Source organism: Podarcis gaigeae (genome assembly GCF_964106915.1).
Source record: "Podarcis gaigeae genome assembly, chromosome: 2".
Classification (NCBI taxonomy): Eukaryota; Metazoa; Chordata; class Lepidosauria; order Squamata; family Lacertidae; genus Podarcis; species Podarcis gaigeae.
Window position 1 is genome coordinate 39,465,919 of NC_139679.1, and position 25,460 is coordinate 39,491,378.

The 25,460-nt window shown below is 43.6% G+C and overlaps 1 protein-coding gene across 3 annotated transcripts in view; it reads right to left on the bottom strand.

Moving 5' to 3' along the window:
- GAS7 (growth arrest specific 7) overlaps positions 1-25,460 on the bottom strand; it is a 135,757-nt gene that overhangs the window by 109,845 nt on the left and 452 nt on the right. The window contains exon 1 of one of the 3 annotated variants that reach the window (XM_083725903.1): positions 13,231-13,269. The exons of the other annotated variants lie outside the window; for them this stretch is intronic. Coding sequence (XP_083582029.1) covers positions 13,231-13,254 — 24 coding nt within the window. The 5' untranslated portion in view covers positions 13,255-13,269. Of the gene's footprint in view, positions 1-13,230; positions 13,270-25,460 lie in introns of those variants that run through there. 3 annotated transcript variants of the gene reach the window in all.

The following is a 25,460-nucleotide window of genomic DNA, read 5'->3' on the forward strand; positions in this document are numbered from 1 at the left end:
TTTAATCTAAAGAATATCAATTCTCATAGTGACATTCTGCAAGTATATAGTAAAATCTTCAAAACATTTGAAGAGCTTAACACTCCATGAAAAGTCAGGGCACTTAAAAACAGAACTAGTTCCTGGTTTGATGACGAATGTCTTCAACTTAAAAGAAATTGTGCTGAATTTTCATAGATAATCGTACCAAACTAGAACCTTCCTACTTTGATGAAAAGAAAATATCACCTTGTTCTGGCCAAAAAGAAACAAAAATGTGCCACCCTAAAATGGTCCCAATTACTTGACTCCATCCAAAACAAAAATAACAAAGCATTTTGGTCGATAGTATATAAATTTCCCTAAAATATGCATATTTGTATGTTATTTTCACAAATATGTGCATTTTTATGCACACTTTCCCTAAATGTACACAACTTATGCACACAGTATATGTCTGGAGAACTGCATCGCAAAATTTGGACAAGTGCAAATTTCAAAGAAGAGCTGTTTTTCAGTTCATTTTCCACTGCAGTAGTTATCATCAGGTGCAACTTTAGAATAGGGAGAGAACTGGCAAAAGGCAACCATGTTGTCACATCTTTCCTAGTTAACTAGGAACATTTTCTCTGAAGAGGAACACAACCTGCAGAGACATGGTATTGGCATAATGTACAAGATTATTTCTTCATATAAACCGAACATGGAGATCTTTGAAATCAATGTTGAAATGGCATGCTTTAATGGACACACTCACTTCTTGCCCTCTAAGTCTCCGACACTCAGCTCTGCTCAACCAGAACTCCTTACTTTTTACTAGGTGAGCACAGCCTGGCTGCTTTATTTCTAACTTACCTGCAACGTTGATCATTCAGAATGTGCACAATGGTTTACACAACACTGAACAGAGCCAACCAGCACAGAACCTGTCTTTAAAAAGAGTAGCCATGAATGGCAATGTATATTTTATGATGTTGCCTGAATTTTGCTCAAGTCCTCATGGTACCATTTCCATTATTATTCCTAAATAAGTCCAGGATTTCAGTTTTCCAGACTGACTAATCAAGAACACTGTATCATCCTATCAATTTAAATTACAGTTATACCTTAAAGGGTGGTTCCTGTGTATATTCAATCATTATTTGGTTAAAGTTCCATAAAGCAAAGGCTTTAAAAGATATTAAAAGGTCCCATCTACTTTAGGGCAGGGGGGTTTGGGGGGGGAGGAGAAAGAATTATTTGTGAAGCTACCTTACTAGCCCAACTATTAACATATGCTTAAAAAAATTCCAGCACAAAGAGTTCCCACAGAAATGGGCTGGTTCTATTTTTAAGTGGCAGTACAGTGTTAAATCATGCAACTTTCGGATCCACAGCCATTGGAACTCATCTGGAACTAAATGCCATTCAGCTTCTTTCCTAGAGCTTATGTGAGCCACAGACCATTCCATGAGACACATATGGCTATCCTCAGCTGGCATATAAAAGCATGCGCGCGCACAGACACACACACAGAGGTACAGGCAATGGGGGTCAGGGGAATGTGGTGGATGTAATTACAAAGTGAGGTCAGAGGCCCAGCAATGCGAGAGATGGGTGTGCCACATTACTACAAAGCACACAGAGGAAAACGAGATTCATTCAAAAGAGGAAAAGATCCAATCAAAGTGGGTGTGACCCATTCCTGACTGGTAATGAATTAGAAAAGCAAGTATATATGGACAACGAAAGAGAGACAATAACTTTCTATGATGAGCTGGCCACTCCCAGTCTCAACTGAGCCTGTCTGACAGTGTCAAATCCACTAATAAATTCCACACAGCAGTTTCACAATACTTCTTTGTCGACGTATTAACCCAGTATTGTCAACTCCCATCAACGGTGGGTCTCCTAAGGCCTCAGGCACATTTCTTTCCCAGTTCTGCTACCTAAGACTTTCTGCATGCTTGAAATAGGGAACAAATCCTATATCTCCATATAGATCCTATGTAGGCTGCAAAGGAAGAAAACACATTTTCTTGCCTTCTCACTTATAAGCGTTCATTGCAACTTGGGGTCAGTGCACACCATTACTGGATGCATGACGAGTCGGTGTTTTGCAGGCTGGACAGAATTATTTGCATAATGAAGCACCCTAACGAACCAACCTTCAGGAACACAGGTCATAATTTGCCACTAGAATTAAAACACCACACACACAAACGCAAAAAAAAAAAATGTTTTTCCCCACATAGACACAAATCTCACCTGAATTGGCTTTACCTCAACCCCAGTCCGGGATCTCCCTTTTCACCTGCATTCTATCCAGTGCAAATGTGTCAAAGTCACTTCCCTCTGTCACAAATTTACCTTTCTACTGTAATCAATAGGTCTCCTTGCAATTGTCAGGGAGGAGGTGACAAGTGTATACAGGCTAAACCTGTCCCATCTGTTGAAAGGCTCTTACTGAAATGAAAGTAGAATTCTCCTTTCAAACATCAGTGCAAAATTTCACAATAGAAGCAAAACACAAAAGCTACACTATCCAGGAAGGATAAAGTGTGGGGGGAACCATTTCAAGTTACTGTATTTTTCTTCTTCTTCTTCTTCTTACGCCTGATAGTTGCCATGGACACCAGAAAACTTTGTATGTATCTGTGTCTAATTAGCCGCCCCCACACTGCACCATAGCAACACAGCTAATATTGTCCTCTAAAGATTACTGTGTTTTTCGCTTCTTAAAGCATATAGATTTGTAGCTAGTTCTATAAAGGTTACCAGTTCCTTAAAAAGGGACGGTCTGGAATGCATCCTACTAGTTAAAAGAAAAGCAAGATGTAAACATCAGAGGAGGAATATTCTTTCAGCAGCCAGGGCTGGGCTATGAAGCTGCTTTTCAGTGACAGGTCTTGGGCTGGGATATTCTTGTCCTGAAAAGATTAAACACAAGGAAGTTGAGGTACCTTCATGCTTCTTCTTGTCCATTGTCCAACAGAGAAGAAAAAGCTTGCTGGTGTAAATCAGGGATGGGGCTTAAAGGGAGGTGGACCAATATTAATCTCTGCCTGATAAAGTGAATGCTGTTTGCCTGATCAAGGAAAACAGACATGGGGGAGAGGGCAAAGAAAAAGAACATACTATCAATTTGTGCATTATGGTACAGCATCCAGCAGATATGCAACAACATCTTTCAAGGATATTCCATCACGCCAAGACTTTCGTCCCCCACTCTAATAAAACCAGCTATAAGGAATTTCTTGCAGTCAGTACCTTATCAAAAATGCATGCCCAACATGTCACTTTCTTGATTTACTGACCATTTCTGTGTGGAATCGCGGCAGGCAGCTCTTCAGAAATATCCAGGCAAAACAGCCAATGTCACTTCCTTCTGAATCCTGCAGCTGGTCCCTTAGAAGTCTCTCTTTGCTTACACTTGAGTTTCTCCTAAATTGCTTCCAATTACCTGACTTTACTGCATGCTTACTTGAATGTAACTCCAACTGAGTTCAGGGAGGCTTACTTCCAAGTAAGCATGCTTAGGCCTGCAGTTTACACTTGCCTCAATTCCAACCTTTGAACTGTGATTTTCCACAGCCTTGCACCTTACCTGCTATATTAACAGATTTGCCGAAATATAGTTCATAGGTTTCTTATCACAGGTGTGCCACCACCTCAGTCCAGAGGGTGACCTGCATCTCCTCCCGCTTTTTTCCAGACTTCTTCTATAAATTCAGGTTCAAGTTAAGTTCTAACCATAGGCCATCACTTCCTGAAAGCTGCAGTATCTAAGCTAAGCAGCACATGCTGAGTAGCACATGCCACCATCTAGGGAAAGCACCTGGAAAGGGTAATATTGCTTGTGAGATGCTTAAGTTTCCTGGGTCTGGGTAGCGATGACTCACAATGCTAATAATTGCATATTCATATACTGATGTTTTCATGCCCTTAGTAATGCTTCATGCACCAATTTCTTAGTGTGGGAGAGGTCACAGGCTGTTTTCCAGTCCAATAATCTCACAGTGCACACGGATATTTCCCCTTGTCTTTATGGGGCCACACAGCAGATTCAGGATGCATATGACATCTCTATTCCTCCTACATATTTTTACTATTGTAAATGTCAAGTAACAGGCCAAAAACACATACAGGGTACTATTTTTGAAAGCTTTAAGAGACATATCCTTATCTACAGTCAAGGTTGCAAAAAGCAGTAGAGCTTATTTTATTTGCATACCTCATAATGGCTAAATCTGCAAGGAATGGCAAGCCAAACCATAGCTTAGTGCTAATATGTGAAGATGCAGGCTACCAGGGATGAGATTGCAGCCGCTTTGCGCCTCTCCGGTCCTTTTAAATCAGTGTTGGGTGGGCAGCTAAGCCAAGATATGGCTTAGTGTGGCATCCCATCCCAGGCTTGTGATTAAGTTCTCTCCTCCTTAACCACTAGCTGCAGCAGATGTTCTTAAACTGGCGACCATCATTTCCAAGTTTGGATGATTGGTGAGACACTTCCAAGTTTAAGCGCAGCTCAAGTGAAGGGGTTCTCCATACCAGAAAAGAGCTTGAATTCATGCCACTTAGTGAGTTGAGATACGATTACCTGAACCAGATCTATTTGTACAGCAGGTCTTTTGAACTTAGTAGCCACTTTATCATTTGAAAAAGTGATCGCCGATTAACCATATTCACAAATTTGACTTCCGGTGGTGAGGTAAAAAGGTAAAGGTAAAGGTACCCCTGCCCGTACGGGCCAGTCGTGTCCGACTCTAGGGTTGTGCGCCCATCTCACTTAAGAGGCCGGGGGCCAGCGCTGTCCGGAGACACTTCCGGGTCACGTGGCCAGCGTGACAAAGCTGCATCTGGCGAGCCAGAGCTGCACACGGAAACGCCATTTACTTTCCCGCTGGTAAGCAGTCCCTATTTATCTACTTGCACCCGGAGGTGCTTTCGAACTGCTAGGTTGGCAGGCGCTGGGACCGAGCAGCGGGAGCGCACCCCGCCGCAGGGATTCGAACCGCCGACCTTTCGATCGGCAAGCCCTAGGCGCTGAGGCTTTAACCCACAGCGCCACCTGTGTCCCTTCCCGGTGGTGAGGTAGGGGACAATAAAACAGAGTTCTTAGCATCAGTTGCAAAGTTACCTTAAATCTACATTGTGATGTATAAAAACATTCAGCAGGGCTGAAAGAAAGAAAGAAAGAAAGAAAGAAAGAAAGAGAGAGCAGCAGCTTGTCTTGAAGACAAGGATGGGCAAGAAATTTGATTCAGTTCAAGTACCTAGTTGCTCGCTAATTCAAACTTTCTGAAACAATATCCAAACCAAAACACACCCATCTTTCAAAATTTGCATTTAGCCAAATCTTTCATTACAGCTCTCTTAGCCACTTACTGTATGCAAAAAATGAGCACAGAAAGGTATTATATTAGGGGAAGTTGTTTTGCAAAATGTGTGCATTTGGAGAAATTTGTGCTAAAATGCTGATGACTACTTACTTAAAGAGGAGAAAAATGAAAAAAGAGAGAAACTAAAATTGACAGATCAATCCCTGCTTGATGGAGGCAGCTGCTGTCCAAGATGTTTAAAACAAAGAACCACAAGGAGCTCCAGATTTCTCCCCAGTACACTTTAAAAACCAGCCAATGGTTTTGTTAAGAGACAAAAAGCAACAGCCTGGCTAGCCTTTGTTTGTCCCCACCCCACCGAGAGCGGGAGCTGTGAAACCCAGGACTTGCCTCCCCCCCCCCCCCGCCAAGGGCTACACCCAGGCCTTTAGTGTCATGGCATCTTCTTTGGACTGACTTCCTGTTACATATTCGGCAGGGGCCACCACCTTTTAAGCACCGACTGAAGATCTTTGCCAGCATGCATCTATACTGGAACTGTTTTCAGATGTGTTTTAATTGTTGTATCATTTGTATGTTTGCTGCTTCGGGAAGAAGGGAGGGATACCCATGACATAAATAACAAGTACAGATACAGCTGCCCAGGGGAGTTTTTGCAGACACTGCCCATCAGCAACTCCTGCAACACTGCCTGTGCTGCCAACAAGCAGCTGATTGCTGGCGCTTCCATAGCTTTGTGTGTGGCATCAGACCTGGCCCAGAGATGCAAGTTGCTGAGGCTGCTTTTTTTTTTATATAAATAATTTTTATTAATTTTCACAACCAACAAAAGACAAGAAAGAAAACAGCACACACAAAAAAAGAAAAGAAATAGACATATACAAAACACAAAAATGTGTGACTTCCCCATACCTCCCTTACACTGCATCCTTGTTTTGCAATTTTTCAGCAACCCTTTAGTCCTTTTTTCTATTTGTATCTCTCTCAAATTTCTTCACATTATTATTTACAGCTGTAATTCTCTGTTTCTTACCCCCTGACATCTTAACAGTCCACAATCTTACAACAATTTTTAAGGTATAATTTAAATTTTTTCCAGTCCTCCTCCACTGTCTCTTTCCTCTGGTCACGGATTCTGCCGGTCATCTCCGCCAGTCCCATAAATTCAGTCACCTTCATCTGCCATTCTTCCAGAGTGGGTAGTTCTTGCGTCTTCCAATACTTTGCCAGAAGAATTCTTGCCGCTGTAGTTGCATACATAAAAAATGTCCTATCCTTTTTTGGTACCAGTTGGCCAACCATACCCAGGAGAAAGGCCTCCGGCTTCTTTGAAAAGGTCCACTTAAGGACTTTCTTAAGTTCATTATAGATCATTTCCCAGTAGGCCTTAATCCTTGGGCAGGTCCACCAAAGGTGGTAAAAGGTTCCTTCAAACTCATTACATTTCCAGCATTTGTTATTGGGCAAATGATAGATCTTTGCAAGCTTGACTGGTGTCATGTACCACCTATAGATCATTTTCATTATATTCTCTTTTAAGGCACTACATGCCGTAAATTTTATACCAGTGGTCCATAACTGCTCCCAGTCAGCAAACATAATGTCATAACCGATATCCTGTGCCCATTTAATCATAGCTGATTTAACCGTTTCTTCCTGTGTATTCCATTTCAGCAGCAAGTTATACATTCTAGACAGATTCTTAGTATTGGGTTCTAACAATTCTGTTTCTAACTTCGACCTCTCCTTCTGGAATCCTGCTTTTCTGTCTGAGGCTGCTTTGAACACAGAGCAACACAAAGAGAGACAATCTTTTGTTTGTGTAGTATTTTCTTTAGATTGTCTGTTGCTTCGGGGGTTTTTTGTACGCTGCTTATCGAGATATTTTTTAACATAATAAGCGGCATAGACATTAAATAATCAATACACCAAGTAATTCCACCCAGGAAGAAACCTTTCTCCAGCACTTGAGTATTGAATAGAAAAGTGCCCTGGCTTTCCCATTTTTTTGTTCCTTTGGCTGAAAAAAAACACAAACCTCAGCATCACAAAACCAAGGTGAAGCCATTTTCACACAACAGGAGCCATCACTGAGCTACTAATTAAGCAGAGCTAATCCTGTGGTCAGGGGCTGCTCGGCAGAGCAAATACAAAAGAAATCAATTTGCAATTGAACTCTCATCGCCTAAACGGCAGGGAGAGGAAAGCTTTTATTTTCCATCGCAAGTTCAAACTTCCCCTGCAATGTTTAGCGTGAACAGGACTGGGGGTCAGGAGGTTGCTGGAAAACAATAGAATGGTGAATCTCACATTCAGATAATGTGCCAGCTACACAATGGCTCGTATTATTCCTGCTAACTGTAGAGGCTTCTGAGCTGGATTTACGCATTGAAAAGAAATGACTGCAGTTCACCGGCGCTTGGTTTTTTCAAGCAAGGTATTGCTATGAGAAGGGCTTGCTGGTCGGTGGTTTGAATTCCCTCAACGGGGTGAGCTCCTGTTGTTCAGTCCCAGTTCCTGCCCACCTAGCAGTTCGAACGCACACCAAAAAAAGTGCAAGTAGATAAATAGGTACCGCTCTGGCGGGAAGGTAAACAGTGTTTCCGAATGCTGCTCTGGTTTTGGTGTTCCGTTGCGCCAGAAGCAGCTTAGTCATGCTGGCCACATGGCCCGGAAAAACTGTCTGTAGACAAATACCGGCTCCTTCGGCCTGTAAAGCAAGATGAGCACCACAACCCCAGAATCATCTGCGACTGGACTTAACTGTCAGGGTCCTTTACCTTTTTACACTGAATAGTGGCTTTCCAGAGTTTCACACAGGGATCTCTCCCGACCCAAACTGGAGATCCCAGGGATTGAACCTGGGACCTTTTGCTTGCAGTACATGAGCTCTATCACCAAGCTATAGCAATTTCCCTGGGGGTGGAGGGGGGAAGGTGTGGAAAAATTGCTGCGAGGGATTGCTCCATTTGGGGATGGCTGGTTGGTTGCAGTTTTCTGCTTGTAAAAGGTGTGCACTCCAGTTCTGATGAGTTTCCTAAGACTACATGAGCTCTCTGTCTAAGGGGTGGGGGGAGGATTAAGAACTGAAAGAATCTCTGCCTGAAAAGTTGGGAGAGCTGGTGCCCTTCAGTGTAGACAATACAGGGCTAATGGTCTGACACAGTATAAGGCAGAGAGTCCTGTGTTCCTATGGCAAGGCTTTCAAAGCAAAGGTTGACCAAATGAAGACCAAATCACAGCATATCACACATGTGGTGATTGAAAGGAAAGTAACTGGCAGGGAATAACAGCATATTCCAGCACCCAAACATTAAATAATAAGTGATTTCATCACAATTGCATTGGAAAATGTCATATGGAACCACCACTCCAACTCAGCCAGCCTTATAATGAAGCACTCTGTGCAGCAAATTCCTAAGAAATCACAATTTTCTTCCCCTAACTCATCATGTGGAATCATACCCAAGCTTTTTATTTTGTTTTTTTAAGTTAGTAACGAAGAGCTGTCATTTTGACTTTTTGCTTCAGGTATGAAAAACGCCTAAAGCCACCAAGCTAAACATTTCCATCTCAATAAAAATGATCATCTGGAAAGACCTGGCATGGTGTGTCAGCTGCAGTGTCAGAACCGTGTGAGCCAGATGTGCAGGACTCATATGTCTTAGGCAAGCAGCCACCGGAGAGGAAGACGAATTAAGCCCCATGCTGAATCGTTTTCTGTGGAACATACAACATCTCAGCAAGTGCTGTGAGAACAGTTTAGGCCTAGAATCAAAGTGCCAGCCAGAATCAAACATTTCTCTCCGACCCTTTGCAGAAAAGTGACTATCCAAGGGAAAAAAGTGGGTAGAGGCTGGGAATGTAAGAAGGCTTCCTCCCCCCGCCCTCATTCCGTACTGCATTCATCGCGTGCAGCACTGTTTCCATTTCACTGCAGTTAGCCTTCTACCAAAAACCACACCATTTGTCTTGCAGTCCACTATGGTAAAATTACCTAACTTACACAATTTGTTACTTAACCTACACAATTAATTGTGCAATGTACGGTATTACACCCCATTCATTTAAATGCAAAGGGAACTCAATGCAAATCAGGGTGCATGTAATCAATGATGTATCATTTGTGGATGGAAAGCAGCAGCAGCAGCAGTGCCAGTCGTGTTTGCTGGATCGATTCAAGGGATGAATAAGTGAACATTGGCAATTTCTCCCCCATTCCCATCGAAATTCTCCAATGTCCCTAGTAAGGAGTCATTAAAAGATCTCTGAGCTGTTTAGGAAGATTACAGTAAGGCCTATCTGTGAAAGCTGCTTCAACAAGAGGGAACAAATACTACCGCTTTTCAGAGTTCATCTCTCCTCTTTTGTTACACGCATGTAGGTTATTGGTACATGGGAGTACACTAAAGTATTTGCACGTATTTAACGTAACTTTAAAAGTATCCCATGTTTATTGTCCCAAGGAAGCAACTAAGTCCAGCAGATATGTAAAGAACAACACAGAACCAGTCAAGAGACATGTCAAACCACAGTAACAATCTGCTACAAATGAGACCTACTGTAGATAAGGAAATAGACCCAGGACTTTCCTTTGCAAGTCATTATCCATTTCTACATTTAGGAGATGGAGATGACTTTTAGCAGTGGTAACATGTTTTTGAGCTTGAACCATAACAGGCACAGACTCCATCAGACATGAGCAATTAAAACAAACATTTGCATGTACTGTTAGGACTCACTTGTGTACATCACAGGAGCACTAATAACTTTACCACAATCCTATTGAGAGGTTACTATTTGTAAAACCCAATCTCACAGGATGCAAGTGGACGGAGTCTGAACTCTTGCCAAGATTTCACTATTGAAAGTGATTACTTGGCTTAAGATAAAGAGTTAGTCCTATTAGGACACAGGTGGTGCAAGACAGGAAGTCAGAAGCTGTTGACACCATAAATTGCAAAGAGCCCCTCTCCTGTTTTGAATTGCAGGTCTTGGTTGCAACTACGTGCAAAAATGTTATGCCAACTCCTAAGTGTGCCTCACATCTTACACTGTGTTACACTGTGAACTAAATACACCAAAAGGGAGGGGGAGGATGCAAGGGACCCCAGGAATCGTCTGCTCGAGAACCTAAGGTTTCACATTACACAAGCCATGTCTGCCAAGTCTTATAAATCACCTTGTAATCCACTTGTCTAAGTGCAATTCCGCAACTGCAGTAAACAACATTTGCTTTGTGCTAACCACTTATATGGACTTAGAAGCCTTTCTATAACCTCCAACTTGACACTGATGTCTAGCTACAAACAGGCAGTTGGTTCAAAGTGGAGATTCAGGTCAAACCATGGCTGTATGAACTGCTAGGAGGTGTTTTCATGGGTTGGTATTGGGCGATAAGGTTTTCCAACTTGTACCAAGTCCCATTTATTCATTTAGAAGATTCATATCCCATGCATCACTACACATTCTCAGAATGGCTTACAGATACCGTACACAAAACAATATAGATCAATATGCCCAGAGTAAAGCATTTCTGATAAAAATCAATATATGTGAACCTTAATCTGACCATTATATAACCATTCTTACTGATCAAAGATTCAATGAAAGATAAACTTTGTAACCCCAAACTAGAGTCCATTCAGTGTTGGTGCCCATCTCAAGAGGGAGAACATTCCATTCTACTAACAGAGCCTCCTTCCAACACATAGAGCATCTCTCCAATACTGTACTGTCTTTCTGCTAAATGAGTCTCAAACAATTCAGAACTCTGTCTATCACAGCAGGCCTCCAACTGCTTGGTGCCTTTGTGGAATGATCGTAGCAGCGCCTTCATCACTGGGGAAAGCTTTCCCAGATAGCTTCTGGAAGATGCAAAGGTGCTGGAGAAGCAAGTTTTGTTCACCACCATCACTGCCACATGGTAGGCACAAAAGTGCACTCTCAACTATTCTAAATGCATTTGGTACAATACTTGCTATTGTCTGGTCACCTGGAGTTCTCCCCAAAATCAAGAAGGCCTTCTTACATCCATGAGAACAGATGGGCCACAATGACCCTTTCCATTTCTCTGTTCCACATACAGACAAAGATTATGGAAGAGCACCAGTCATGCTAACTGGGAGATCCCCAAAAGCATTCAGAAATCCCACAGATTCCACGGCAGACACCCATCATACCTTGAAGGGAGTCATTGCTACCAAAAGTCTAAATCCATAACAATGGGCTAATTGAACCACTACAACCAAACTGTGCTTGCCCCATGGGCTAACTGAGAGGCAAGGTCCAAGTCCAGTCCGAGGTCGAAGGTGCAATAGGGAGGCAGTCCTTAGAAGTTGAAGCTGGGTGCAGGGAAGGGAGTCGGGTGAGGTCAGGAGCAGGAAAGCAGGACAGGGTTCAGGCAGGAACTAGTAACCAACAATGTTGCTCCCGCAACTTGGGACTGGGCCTGGCTGGCTTTTATCTGCCCCGAGGCATAGGGCGGCCCCAATCCTCAGGTGACTCGCCTCTCCTGGCCTGGAGGTGAGCACTCCTCCTGCGGAAACTTAGTTCCCTCTGCCTCTCTGCCCTGAGCCTCTGCAGCTCAGGAGAGGCTGGAGGGTTACTGGACCCAGAGGCAACCTCAGCTTCTTCTGATGGGGTTGAGAGTGGAGCACCTGCAGGCAATGGGTCCTCCATCACCTCAGGAGCCAGAGCAGAGTCAACTGGTGCCTGCACCTGAGGATCCAGCACAGGTGAGGACCCTTCAGGCTCATGCCCCGGCCCTGGCTCAGCTGTTCTGGAGGTGGGGAATCCTGTGCAGGCTGGGATTCCTCAGGTTCAGCATCTGAATCCGAATCCCAGGCCATCACACAAACCATTTACCAGTCATCTGTTCACCAAAGCCAGATCCATGATATATCTGCTGCTGCTGCCCTGCAATAGTGAGGACTAATTAATTTCCACTTTTCTGGGACTATCTAAGGGATATAATGAAGCAACTCATGGATAATAGAATCTAAATTGAGACTGCCAGTGATAACCTAACTCAACTCCTTAGAGGCAACTAAGACTGTTCCAAACTAAGTCTTCACACTTAATGATGCCCGGCCTGTGCAGCAGGGTGAGCACAAAAAGCATGTTTACCTTTTATACCCAGAAACTTAAAACTAGAAAATAATTTTAAAACACACTACTTAGAGCACAATTTGTATTTCGGAGCATAGCACATGTCAAACCTTTGAGAATCAATAGGAAGGTTTTGCTTGAATCTAGAACACTCACTTCACAAACACTTTCCCTCTGTACTGAAGCTCCATTGTTGCCCATTTTCAAATGAGATGCTGGACTGAGTCAGAGTCTATGAACACTGCAATGCAGCTTGAAAAGTTGCATTTTTCTGCTATACATCACTGATCATGATGCTTCTCTTAACAAGAAGATCATTTGTTCTGCCCTTGCTGTGTACTGGTACACAAAATTACACAATACAGATTGTTGTGTTTGTTAAAAATATATCACAATGCAAACTTGTGCTGTAAGAGATTCCTAGAAAACAGAACTGCTTTCATTAACTGTTCACAATTGTAAGTCTTCCAATCCCTAGGTTTGGGTCATCCTAAGGAGCTAGTAAGAATTATTATTTTTTACAATAGCCATGTTACCTAACAGACAGACAGGCATATACACACAACATTAATACACTTGATGCTCTGCCCCCCAAAATAATTCAATTCTATTCACTAAAATTGTGATATCCCATTTTACAAAACATCAAGCCTGATGTCCATAGTTACCTCAAGAAAATATTATACAATGCCTATCTGTAATGTCTCAGATACCTCCATGATGCTATAGCACAGCACACCCTTGCAAAGCAAAATGTACTTTTAAAAACATTGCAATTACCCTTCCACAGTTATGGTGGATGATGCAATTATTTACATACTTTTAATCCAGGACTGGACTTCATTATAGGTGCTTTGATTAGGAGCACACAAACTCATAAAGGCACGTCTTGCTAAAGTAACAACAATATGCCACATGCCTGGGGTGATGGGACAATTGCTGGGAACACCCTTCTGCGTTGAAGAAAGAGTCGCATAAGGGCATTCTGTCTATTGTGTAGGCAAGCACCCACGCCTATCATGAACAGAATGCAAAATGTGCCCACACACCCTTGACTCACATGCTTGGTGGCGATCTTCCTAGGTCTCTCAAACACATCTCTTCAATATCCCATTAAACATTAGAAGTGATGCTGAAGTGTACCACATAAAAGCACAGCATAGGAAGCCCAACTTAACTATTAGCTTCTGTTCCCTATAAACAGAGCTGTTGCACCATCTTCATATTCACAGCTTGTTCCAGTTCCCAGATGATGCACAATAAATCCCCATTTTCTGCTGCTCTATAACCAATCCGGCTAGTCATTCAGCCAAATATATACACACTAGATGCTGGGGAAAGAATAATCAAGGAAAGATCAAATTAGCAATGCTGAGTAACTTCCGTACTTGTCATTTCAGCTCATACAGACTCGTTTATTAAGCAAGCTTCTGTCTGCTGTAAAGAAATACATACCCATAGCTCTATTGCACAAGAGTGGCTCGTATCTGTGAGTTACAGGCCTAGTTACATTCCAAGTGAAAAGAATTGCAAAATCCCAAAGTGCCAATCAAAGTAAGGTATAATCCCATACTACTATGATGCATATTTATAAGCACAAATAAAGAGTAGATCCTAATAAAATACCTGCAATTATAACTATACTGCCAGTTCAGACAGCACAATCCACAGCCCTGTACTCCCATAAAAGCAAAATGCTGGTTAGTGAACATAAAGGAAGTTCTGGCCTAGAAAACATGCTGACAGTAAATCAAGAGAATGCATTTCTTGGCAAACTAAACGTTCCATATCTATAAGATTTAAACCAACTCAAGAAACCAACATAACTGAACAGAACCTTAATTTATTCAGAAGAGGAAATCCTCTTTTTGCCTTCTTAAAAATCCCAGGACATAGTCTGAGATGTGAAATTTTAGGATTGATTGGTTTAGGACTGTAACTTCATCTCAGGCTTCTGTTAATGGTGTGGATACTTACTGCTATAATTATTGACGTTTATGTGGCCGCTCATCAGTAAAATTCTCTAGACACCTCTGTAGCTTCAAGCACAATAAAAGAGGCCACCTTGCCCTTTGGTCACAGAATGCACCCACTCAAGCTTCCCAATAGGGAATACAACCACTGCAAACCTGTATTGCCAGTGCCCTCCCCAATCTTGTTTTCCACTGCTTTTCCCTCATCCATTTTAGTGAGCAGAACTCTAGCCAAAGGCAGATTTAGGGGAGCACAACCGGTTGTACTGGTCGTGGAATTTTGGGGGCGCTGCAGGTTGCTCCACAACTATTATGTAGTATGGAAGGTGAGAGGCAGTGAGGTGCTGAATTTTGGCATTGCACAGGGCACCACTGAAATTTGAGATCCCAAGGCCCACCACTGCCCTAGCTGTAACACACAGGTACGCAGATGACAGAATCAGGAAACCATGGCTGCTGCTCTCGCACTGCATCAAGGCATTTAAAGGTACATGCCTAATGTTCTGGTTGCAATGCATACATCAGTATCAGATGGTGAAATTGGGGGGGGGGGGTGTCACTGCTGATTACCTGGAGGGAGGGGGGCAGCAGCAAGCTGCAAATGCACCAGCAGGAGTGCTGGACTGGCTCTGTACCCGCCTTGCCCCTCCCTCTCTTCTTTTCAGCAAGCAGCAGCAGCACTGACCAGAGGTCAGATGAATGCCACTGTCCAACAGGTACTCCACCATAGCTGTATGAAGACTTGTCTTCAAACATATGCAGTTCCCACAATGAAAATCAAGCATTAGCTGATGCTTGTACATAGCTACTTCTCACCATCATGCAAACATGACTCTAGGAAGCCTCTATCCCGCTTAAACCGTTTCACACCTCAGGTCAAATCTTATTTTCCCTGTCCCCTCACCCATACACAACCAAACATTGGGAGTAAAAGGTTGGCCTGAAATAAACAGGATTATCTTCCAAGTTTATTTATGCATTGCATGAAGAGGTACCACACAGAGAGTGGGACTGTGGGGCTACACCCCTGGCCCTGAGGTCACATGGTGATGCAGGTGCAGATATCTGCAAATGATCGCCTATGTGTTTTCCACGTGTTCTGGAAGTTCCCCAGTCGTGCAGGATTCCCAAACACATGGAAAGCTGACACATGCAGGCTTTTCTTTGCAGACAGCCACACCTAGCATGTGGGTGTGGGGGCAGCTTGTGGCCGAGGGTAAGTGAAGGGGAACATAAGTAGCAGCCAACATTTGCTGTATTTTTACACACACACAGCCCAAACCAGCAGTCAAAGTTAATTTCTGAAGCTGCAAAACCAAGCCTACAGCTTAGGCCAAAAGTTGTACACAATTACTAGAAAACAGAAATGTTATTTCTCCCCAACCAAGAAAAATTAAAGGGTTCCATTTCCCACTGTAGTGGTCCAATCTCCATGCAAGTGCTAGTGGGCGCACCCCCACCCCCATCATGCTCGTTTAACACAGACATACAACATCAAAATGCAGGAATCTATTTGCCCAACGTGGGACTTGAATGCACGACACTGAGATTAAGAGCCTTACCTGGAGAAGCCAGGGATTGAAACTGGAATCCCTGAGTCACTGAGCTATGATCCCCACCTCCTTCAAACACCCTGCCCTTATGCTTATCTCCTTACCTACAAGAAAGGTACACATTCTTTTCAGGGGTGCCTAATTTTCAGCGGGTGACGCTGTGGTGTAAACCACTGAGCCTTGGGCTTGCTGATCAGAAGGTTGGCGGTTCGAATCCCCGCAACGGGATGAGCTCCCGTTGCTCAGTCCCTGCTCCTGCCAACCTAGCAGTTTGAAAGCACGTCAAAGTGCAAGTAGATAAATAGGTACCACCCCGGCAGGAAGGTAAAATGGTGTTTCTGTGCGTTGCTCTGGTTTCGCCAGAAGCGGCTAAGTCATGTTGGCCACATGACCCGGAAGCTGTACTCAGCCAGCTGTACTCAGCCGGCTCCCTCAACCAATAAAGCAAGATGAGCGCCGCAACCCCAGAGTCATCCGTGACTGGACCTAAGGGTCAGGGGTCCCTTTACCTTTAATCTCAGTCAAACCTCACCAGGGCTAGGACCGAGAGAGGGACGAGTGCATGCTTGACCTGCAGGTGCAGAAACACCAGCCCTTCTCAGTGTTTCTTTCTTAGCAACTTCCCACACAAAGCCATCCAAATGGTTTGCAATTGGCCCATGTTTTGTGCAAGTTGTTTGATGGAAGAGATGCTCATTTTCATAAGGTATCTTAAACAGTACTTTCTATTAGCAAAACACCAGATTTTGACATCTGTCTCTCTTTTTGACTGAACAGACATATTTTATACAAGTAAAAAACTACTGGGAAGGGTATAAAAAAAGAATTAGGACCACACTTCACACATTACACCAGCATTCCAAAACCTGGTACAATCCAGATACTACTGGAGCAGACTAGGGACTACACTGCATTCCTCCAAATACTACTACTACAGTATATGGAATAGGTAGGCTCATAGAATACTGGGTAGAAAACTTTTGTATTTTCTGATCCAAACAGTTACCAAATAAGAAGCATTTCCTATGCACCTCTCCCAGGGACCTCTTCTCAGTGTTATTCTTTCCTGGATTCTTCTAGATTTATAGGGTTTAGCAAATGAACCCCTTTCTATAAAATACATGCAAGGACAATACATACAATAAAAGAATCTGTTTGGAGCTGCAATGTTTTCATTGAGGAAAATGGTGTGATATTTTATTTTTAAAAAATGTATCGCAAACAAACCACTCTGGGGGGGGTCTTACCAGTTTACTGATTTGAGCACAAAGCTTCACAGCTATTTGTTTTTGTAAAGAATCCAAGCCAATATACCTTTCCAAAAAACAGCACTTTTGTTCCTCAGCTGTTGAAGATGATGCAGCCCAGACATCTTAGAATTAAGTAGCAGGGTGCATTTTCCCAGCACTCAAACCATAATGTTTTGTTGCTAGAAAAATGCAATTTTCTCCAGCTAGCACTTCCCTAGCAATGCTCTGCGGACTATGACTGCCTGAATGGATAGTGCCTGCAATATTACTAGCCTAGTGACAAGTAGCAACTCCCACGCCACCAGCACCCAAACCATAGTTTGTACCTTTAAAAAATGGTTGCATGCATGTGTACATGTGTGTGTGTGCATACATACACACACAGAGAGAGAGAGGTCTCCATTATAACCTTTTTCTGTGCTTTTTCGCTCCCCACTGTTGGACACAGAGAGCTGTACATCTGGCCTCACATGGCGGGGGGGTTATATGAATGTTCTTAATATTGGCATGTGTCTGAGCATTCACAATCCTAGCTTCACTGTTAAAGTATCTCCCACCCGAAAGCCAAATCATACAGTGACTTCATTTTGTTGAAAAACAGTTGTTTGAATCAGCCGTGAGTTATCAGAGCTGTGCATTCATGTCCTTTATCCCAGTTCCTCATGCCAGTTTTTCCCACCCTTGGCTTCCACCAACATCACCAGTGTCATTGCAACAGGAAACCACATCCCATGATGCTGCCTTGTGTCACATAGCAGGAGAAGCTCACACACAAGACTTTGTTTCAAAAAATGAACCACGTAGAACATGTTTTTTTTTCTATCAGCAAAGCTAGGCTTCAGAAGGTTGGAGGCACCCAGAGCAAAGCTTCCAGATCTTAGCATCTGAGTAGGTACACATGGGGGAAAAGATTGTCATTCAGGTACCCACAACCCAAGTCATGCCTCTGAACATGCACAGCTGACTTTCCCTTCCCATTCAGGAGCCACCGCCTGCACTAAACAGCTGGGATTAAGGGACCTGACTTTCAGGTGAGAAGGGTGTAGTTCAGCCAAAGCTTGAATCCCACTACTTCTAACTAAACCACAGTGAATTCTCAGGATTGTTTGTTCCACTTTAGCCTCCACAAAACCATCACACTTTATGATGACTTTTAAACAAAGCTTAAAAGAGCCCCAGCTAATGACTAATTTTCAACAGGGGGCATTTTCTAAGTCAAACAAGGACTAACAACATGAACTCTTCCCACTGATTCTGGCACAAACCTAGCAAAGGGCTCCAAAACAGTGTAGATGGAGACAGAACCGCTTGCCAGAGTTATTCCCTCATTTAGCTCAGATTTCAATCCTGTGCAAAGCCAAGACACAAAAGGGAGTGAAGTGTTAACTGACCCTGCACACACAGGATACAACAGTATGAAAGGTTTACTTATGTGGTCACTTGCCTTGCCGCTACAATCCCTTGACTCTCTTCAACCCTGGGCCAGTTTGTAATTTCAAGGCCAAAGTGAAAGATGAAAATTGAACATACAGCATATTAAAATATGATTCCCTTCTCCAGGGCACTGAGGACCCCACATCATCCTTTGGTGCTCCACTTCCACACCTGTTCACTGTGCAGGAGTTCACTACACAGGGAATAAATGCAGTACACTTGCAGACAGTGGTCCACGCATACTGCTTATCACTGAGCAAGAGAATCCCTGGACTACCTATCTTGCCATTTTGGGCAGCCACAGTGGTATATCATTGTGTAACGAATGAGTCACCCCAATATCCCACCAATAATGTGGCAAAACAAACACGCATATTTGCTAAGGTGAGCGTGCCGGCAGCATATAGGAAACAACTGATCTCTTAGATGCCTGGCAAGCAAAACTATTTTGAAAATCTGTCCCCCCCCCCCCAATCCATATATAAAACTGATACCCACTGAAAACAACAGCAGCTCTCAGCAAATAGATGGGTGCTGGCAGAAGTTCCAATTCCCAAGCTGTCTCCTTCAGTACTGGAATGAGACATTATGCTTCGCAAGAGAGATGTGCAACTATGGGAGGTGACAGTAGCTATAAAAAGTCCTGACAGTTTTCAGAAGAGCAAAATTTACATTGGCTGCTGCTTCTTTGCATAAGTGATTTCCCAAAGCCATCAGTCAAAGAAACATCAACCATCCAATAATGTCCAAATAACCCTTTGCAAGATATTAATGATGTGCAGGTGTCACCATTCCAGGATCAAATGCAAACAACAACAGTGAGCCATACTAGGTCAACTCACTATTCAACCCTAGGCTTGGCATGCAGACAACTATCAGCTGATACGTTAAGTCCATTTTTAAAAATGGTATAATATACTGAAATTTTACAAAATTTCAGGAGTAAAGGAACATAAGATTTATGGGGGACTCCCTGGTCCTGAATGGGGCAACTGTAACCCTGAAGGAGCAGGTGCGCAGCCTGGGAGTTATTTTGGACTCACAGCTGTCCATGGAGGTGCAGGTCCATTCTGTGCCCAGGGCAGCTGTCTACCAGCTCCATTTGGTACGCAGGCTGAGACCCTATCTGCCTGCAGACTGTCTCGCCAGAGTGGTGCATGCTCTGGTTATCTCCCGCTTGGACTACTGCAATGCGCTCTACGTGGGGCTACCTTTGAAGGTGACCCAGAAACCACAATTAATCCAGAATGCGGCAGCTAGACCGGTGACTGGGAGCAGCCACCGAGACCACATAACACCGGTCTTGAAAGACCTACATTGACTCCCAGTATGTTTCCAAGCACAATGCAAAGTGTTGGTGCTGACCTTTAAAGCCTTAAACGGCCTCAGCCCAGTATACCTGAAGGAGCATCTCCACCCCCATCTTTTGGCCTGGACACTGAGGTCCAGCGCCAATGGCCTTCTGGAGGTTCCCTCACTGCAAGAAGCAAAGTTACAGGGAACCAGGCAGAGGGCCTTCTTGGTATTGGCTCCCGCCCTGTGGAACGCCCTCCCATCAGATGTCAAAGGAATAAAGCCCTGTTTAAGGAAGTTTTTAATATTTAATATTTTATATTATTATTAGTAGTAGTAGTAGTAGTAGTACTGCAATCTTATTGCTGTTTGTTAAGGAGCAAGACCCAACAAACACAATAGGACATCTGCAGATAAACATGTGTAGGGTTGCATTGCATTAACAACATATAGTAAATTAAGGACAGGTGGTGAAATAAGGTTATGTGTCACTTTCAAATTATAGGCTGCTGCAGAAGCTAAGATGTCTCTCCAGAGAAGGCCAAATCCACACACTGCCTTCCTTTTTCTCTGCACACCAAGAGGCCTGGTGTCACCACAACACGTACCAGGGAGCCTACTGCTCCTTCCATGGGCTGCCAGCAGCACCACAGCCAAGTAGCAGCAGGGACAGGGGGTGGTTGGGCCTATGCAGTCATCTTAAGCTTTCAGCCCATGAAGTTGTACTCACCTCATGAGAACTCACCATATGACATACATACATCCTGGATAGGGGCAGCATAATTTAGTGGCACTGGTGAGCACAGATATGCCATATGAGTTCAGGGCTCTGCTCAGCACCTCCTCCCATTAACTACTAAGTGAAATCAAGGGCAGCTTGCCCAGGACACCCTGCCCCCAAGCCTGCAGCTGGGCCTGCAGGTTAGTTCCCTTCTTCACCTAAGGTGCATAAGAGAAAACTGCAATTCAGCAGGACCCTGTTTAAAGGTAAAGGGACCCCTGACCATTAGGTGCAGTCGTGACCGACTCTGGGGTTGAGGCGCTCATCTCGCTTTATTGGCCGAGGAAGCCAGCGTACAGCTTCCGGGTCATGTGGCCAGCTCTTGGAAACGGCGTTTACCTTCCCGCCGGAGCGGTACCTATTTATCTACTTGAACTATGACGTACTTTCGAACTGCTAAGTTGGCAGGAGCAGGGACTGAGCAACAGGAGCTCACCCCATCACGGGGATTCAAACCGCCGACCTTCTAATCGGCAAGTCCTAGGCTCTGTGGTTTAACCCACAGCACCACCCACGTCCCATAGGACCCTGTTTAGGTGCATGTACCGGTAATTACATGTTATGTGCACTGAACACTAAAGGTACTTTCATTTCAAGGATGTAGGGCACGCGGACCTGATGCTCACCACATGTTCTCATAGCATTGAACCATGGTTTGGCCTTGTGTCTGAACACAGCAGCTGTAGGACAAACACGTTTTACTAGTGAATCTTTCAACTCACCTCAGAACAGGCTTTGTCAGAGCAGGTGGAACACAGTCATTGTCTATGTGCAACAGTGGGAGAGAAGACTTCACGTAGAGAACGAGACTTGTAAGTGTTAACGCTGCCAGGCTGCATGTCACGTTTGCAGACGTCTTTGTAACACTGAGTTGGTATGCCAACAGGCCTGGTGCTTGTAGTCAGCTGTAACTCTCCAATGGTTTGACTTCACCTCCGAAGGCACACTCTTCCATTGTCTCCCAAGACAGACAGATGCCAACAAAAAAAAACTAACTTGTAAGAGTATGAGTGTTACAGAAAAGACCTAGTTTTCATCTGCATAATGTTGGAAGAACATTAAGCCTTGCTCCCTTCTTCTGTTTCCAGATATTTTTACAAGATACTCCCTGCTCTCATGAGGGCTAGAAATTTATATAAACAGATATCTAGGATTATCATATTTCTGCCATAGGCATCACATTCTTCCTGCAAGCCAGGTGCCAAGTTGCTCCTCACAATTTTGATTCAGCTACTGTTCACCTCATCAACTAAGAGCCTGGGTTCCTGATATTTGCCCTTGAACCAAGTCCAGTTACTAATATTTGGCAGAGGAAATTCCCACCACCCCAGATTTCTTGCTATACATTCCTCCTTCTGTCCAATACCCTAGTTCTTTGATGCAAATCAAATTATGTATGAATTTGGAGGCCTTATAGCATGAGTAGGGTTATGGTCATTATTACCCTGTCATCTCAAACAGGCCTAACAGGAATGAAGTCATTGAGAGCAATTACACTCTGATGGGGAAACAAACAACACATAAGAACCACTTCAGAAACAGCGCCAGCCTGGAGCAGTAATAAGGAGATACATATTACTGCCACAGCAAAAGGGTTTTAAGCTTCAAAAACAGGAAAGGGAGTGAACAGTCCGTGTACACCAAAATATTCGGAAAAGTGCCCTTCATATGCAAAAGAACCTATGTACTTTCTTAAGTATCCCTTACAACTTGGATCTCAAGGTGATTAAATATATGGGGTGGTGTGTATGTGTGTGTGTATGTGCTTTAAATCAAACACTGTATAAAGCTACAACTGTTTCAGCATTTACCAGAGAGAGCTCTATTTCAAATATACATGTTTCTGCAAACTGTAAACAGCTAAAGGTTCTAAGGTTGCATTCCAAAAAAACAAACACCCCACTCCAAGGGTTTGTTAAACACACCAATGATCTTTTCTTCATAGTAATTGTGCAGAAGACATTTATTTCACTGCATGGATGCAAGCACAAAAATAAGCAAAGAAAAAAGAATGGAATTTCTGAACTTGGGTTGAGAAGGCAAAGCCAAACTGTGTATGGATGAAATTTCTCTTTTCCACTTCATCACTGTGCATGTCCCAACCAGCAGTTTGTTACTTGCAGGATACATCTCCAAATGCCAATGGGACAGCATCCATGTGGCTTTCCCCCATATCAGCTGGATTGAGGCACATATGAGAAGACAGCCTCCCACGACTCTGAAGAGCAGGCACAGCAACTTTGTCTAGACTAGATTACATGTAGCAAGGAAAACCCTTTGAATCATTTTTTAGGTGGCAGCAATGCCAACAGCACATTTCTCCACAAAAAGGTAGAAAATTGGGGAAGGACCGTGTGGCAGAAATGCACATATTTGAGTATTTGCTCTACAAAACGACAGGCTTTATTACAAAAAATACACACCAGAACTCTTCTCCACAGCTTGGCCAACCAATTCAAGGTCCTTATTAGCAAACCTAGTGCAAGAGGACTGTACAGTACTGACAATACAAGCTGGAATGTTCAGGATGCAACTGTTATTGTGCTGGAAGCTTTTGACTCACCTGAGCCCGACTTCCAATATTCTACCGGAACACCTGTTCACAAATACCTTTTTCAAGTCATTGGTAGCATACTGACTGCCAAAGAGAATAAAGGACCTACCCTTTAAACAGTTTCAAAAAGATTCTCTGTCAAGTTTCCTGGAGGGGATCCTGATTCTAATTCACCACAGGTGACCACACAAGTGGTTATTTACACCCTGTTCTAAATTACCCCCACTATACTTGCCCTTCTCCTTGTGTGCTTACACAGCAGACAGGAAAACAAAGCGACATACTTTCTAATATCTACAGAGCCCTCCCTAAAAAAGCACACACATTGACCACCATTATATTTTATCCCTAGGAAAATACTGCAAACTGTATGATGACCAATTAATCTGCATTTTGCAGTCAGAAGAAATCAAATATATTCATCTATCATTTTATTTTATTTGGCTTGTCTAGTCCGATCATAGAGGCCTAGCAAATATTGCATTTCTTGGCAGCAGAGTTTGGCATTTTTGGTGATACATCCACAGATCCCTTAAGAACAACACAGATGGGAAATTTGTGGTGCTGAAAGTTTACTTGGAAATACTTAGGATTCTGAAAACCATATGTCAAAGCACAATCCTGACAGATTGTTTGTGCCATAGATGCTTACAAAGCATCATTAAAGATGGTGTATAGACACAACATCTGGCACATCTCCTAACTGGAATCCAGGGTGTCACTAGACTGCCCCATACCAAGCTTAAAGCTTTGCCAACAGCCTTCCTAAGCAATAAATGACAACACCAAATTAATAAACATGTAAGTGATGATCCTGGCTCAGCTGTGCAATGGGACCATATTACATCAATACCATTCAGTTGCACTTGGGCAGCAGAGCACATTCTAGAACCAAATTGCATTGAGCTGAGCTGATTATTTAAGAAATAAATCCCGCCAAAGTAAAAGTTCAAGCACATTGATTGGCATATATGTCACATGTGCTTAGAATATCTTTAAACAGAGGGCTCTTCTCTTCGCTCATCATTGGTGTGGTCTACCAAAGTTTCCTCTTATGTAAACATTGCTATCTTCCAATAAAAGGCTGGAGACAGTAAATTTATGATTAGTATAGAATAATCTGTTTGGGTTTTTATATTTTTTAAAAAATATATTCATTCATCATACTCAACCACAGGGAAACATGGTATGCAGGCAGCAATCCTGTCAGGAAAAAAAGAATCCACATCTGGCTGGAAATATGGTGAAGAAGCGGCCCATTTTCACAGGCAGCTTTTGACATTAATCCATCAAGATCAGTGTTGTCAAGATGTGCTCTTAGCTGGTAGCAGCTCAGCAAGGTTTTTCAGGTGATGGAATTGCCCAGCCCTACCTAGAGATGCCATGGATTGAACCTGAGACCTTCTGTTTACCAATGAAGGGTTCCACCACAGAGCTGCAGCCCTTCCCACTGGGTTGAGGGGGAGGGAATGAGTAAGTTACTCATCTCATCATGCGCCGAAATGGGTCTTCAGCAGAGCATGTTTCTCACCCATGGTTCATACATGGAACAAACACTTCATGGGGAAAGCAGCCCACCTACACACCTTGGGGAAACAAAGCTTAAGAATGTGGAGAGCTCTTGTGAGGTGGAAACCACACAGTGGAAGAAATAGGCAGCTCCTCTTCACGCTGGAGATGCAGTTAAGAGGATCCCACCATACTGCTGGCCATACTGCTTGTAAATAAGAGACACCCACAGAACAGGCACTCTGGTTACCTATACCAAAGGGAGCATCTTCACAGCACCCCACAAACACTGCACACATCACACAACAGCAGCAGCTCTACACACTGCACAAGAGGCTGCACCACTCTGCAACCCACACCGCCTCCACATGCCACTTCCAAGGGAACCCCTTCGCCCAAGTTCCACGGCGAGGGCCACCAGGCAGGATGCACGCCTCCCTCGCTGCAAGGCAGTCAGCCAGCCAAGCTCAAAACACCTCACGCAAACCCGTGATCAATAATAATAATAATAATAGCAGCAACAACAATCAAGTAACCCCACGCCGGCACCTCATGGAAGCACCCCAACAATTCCCCCAACCAACACTCTTCAGATCCCCACAAGGTGAAGAAACCCGTCGCAGGGGCGCCTAACAGCCACCGCAGAGCAAACTTGGCAAGACCCGAACTCGGGTCCAGCGCCTTCTCCCCTCCACATGCCACA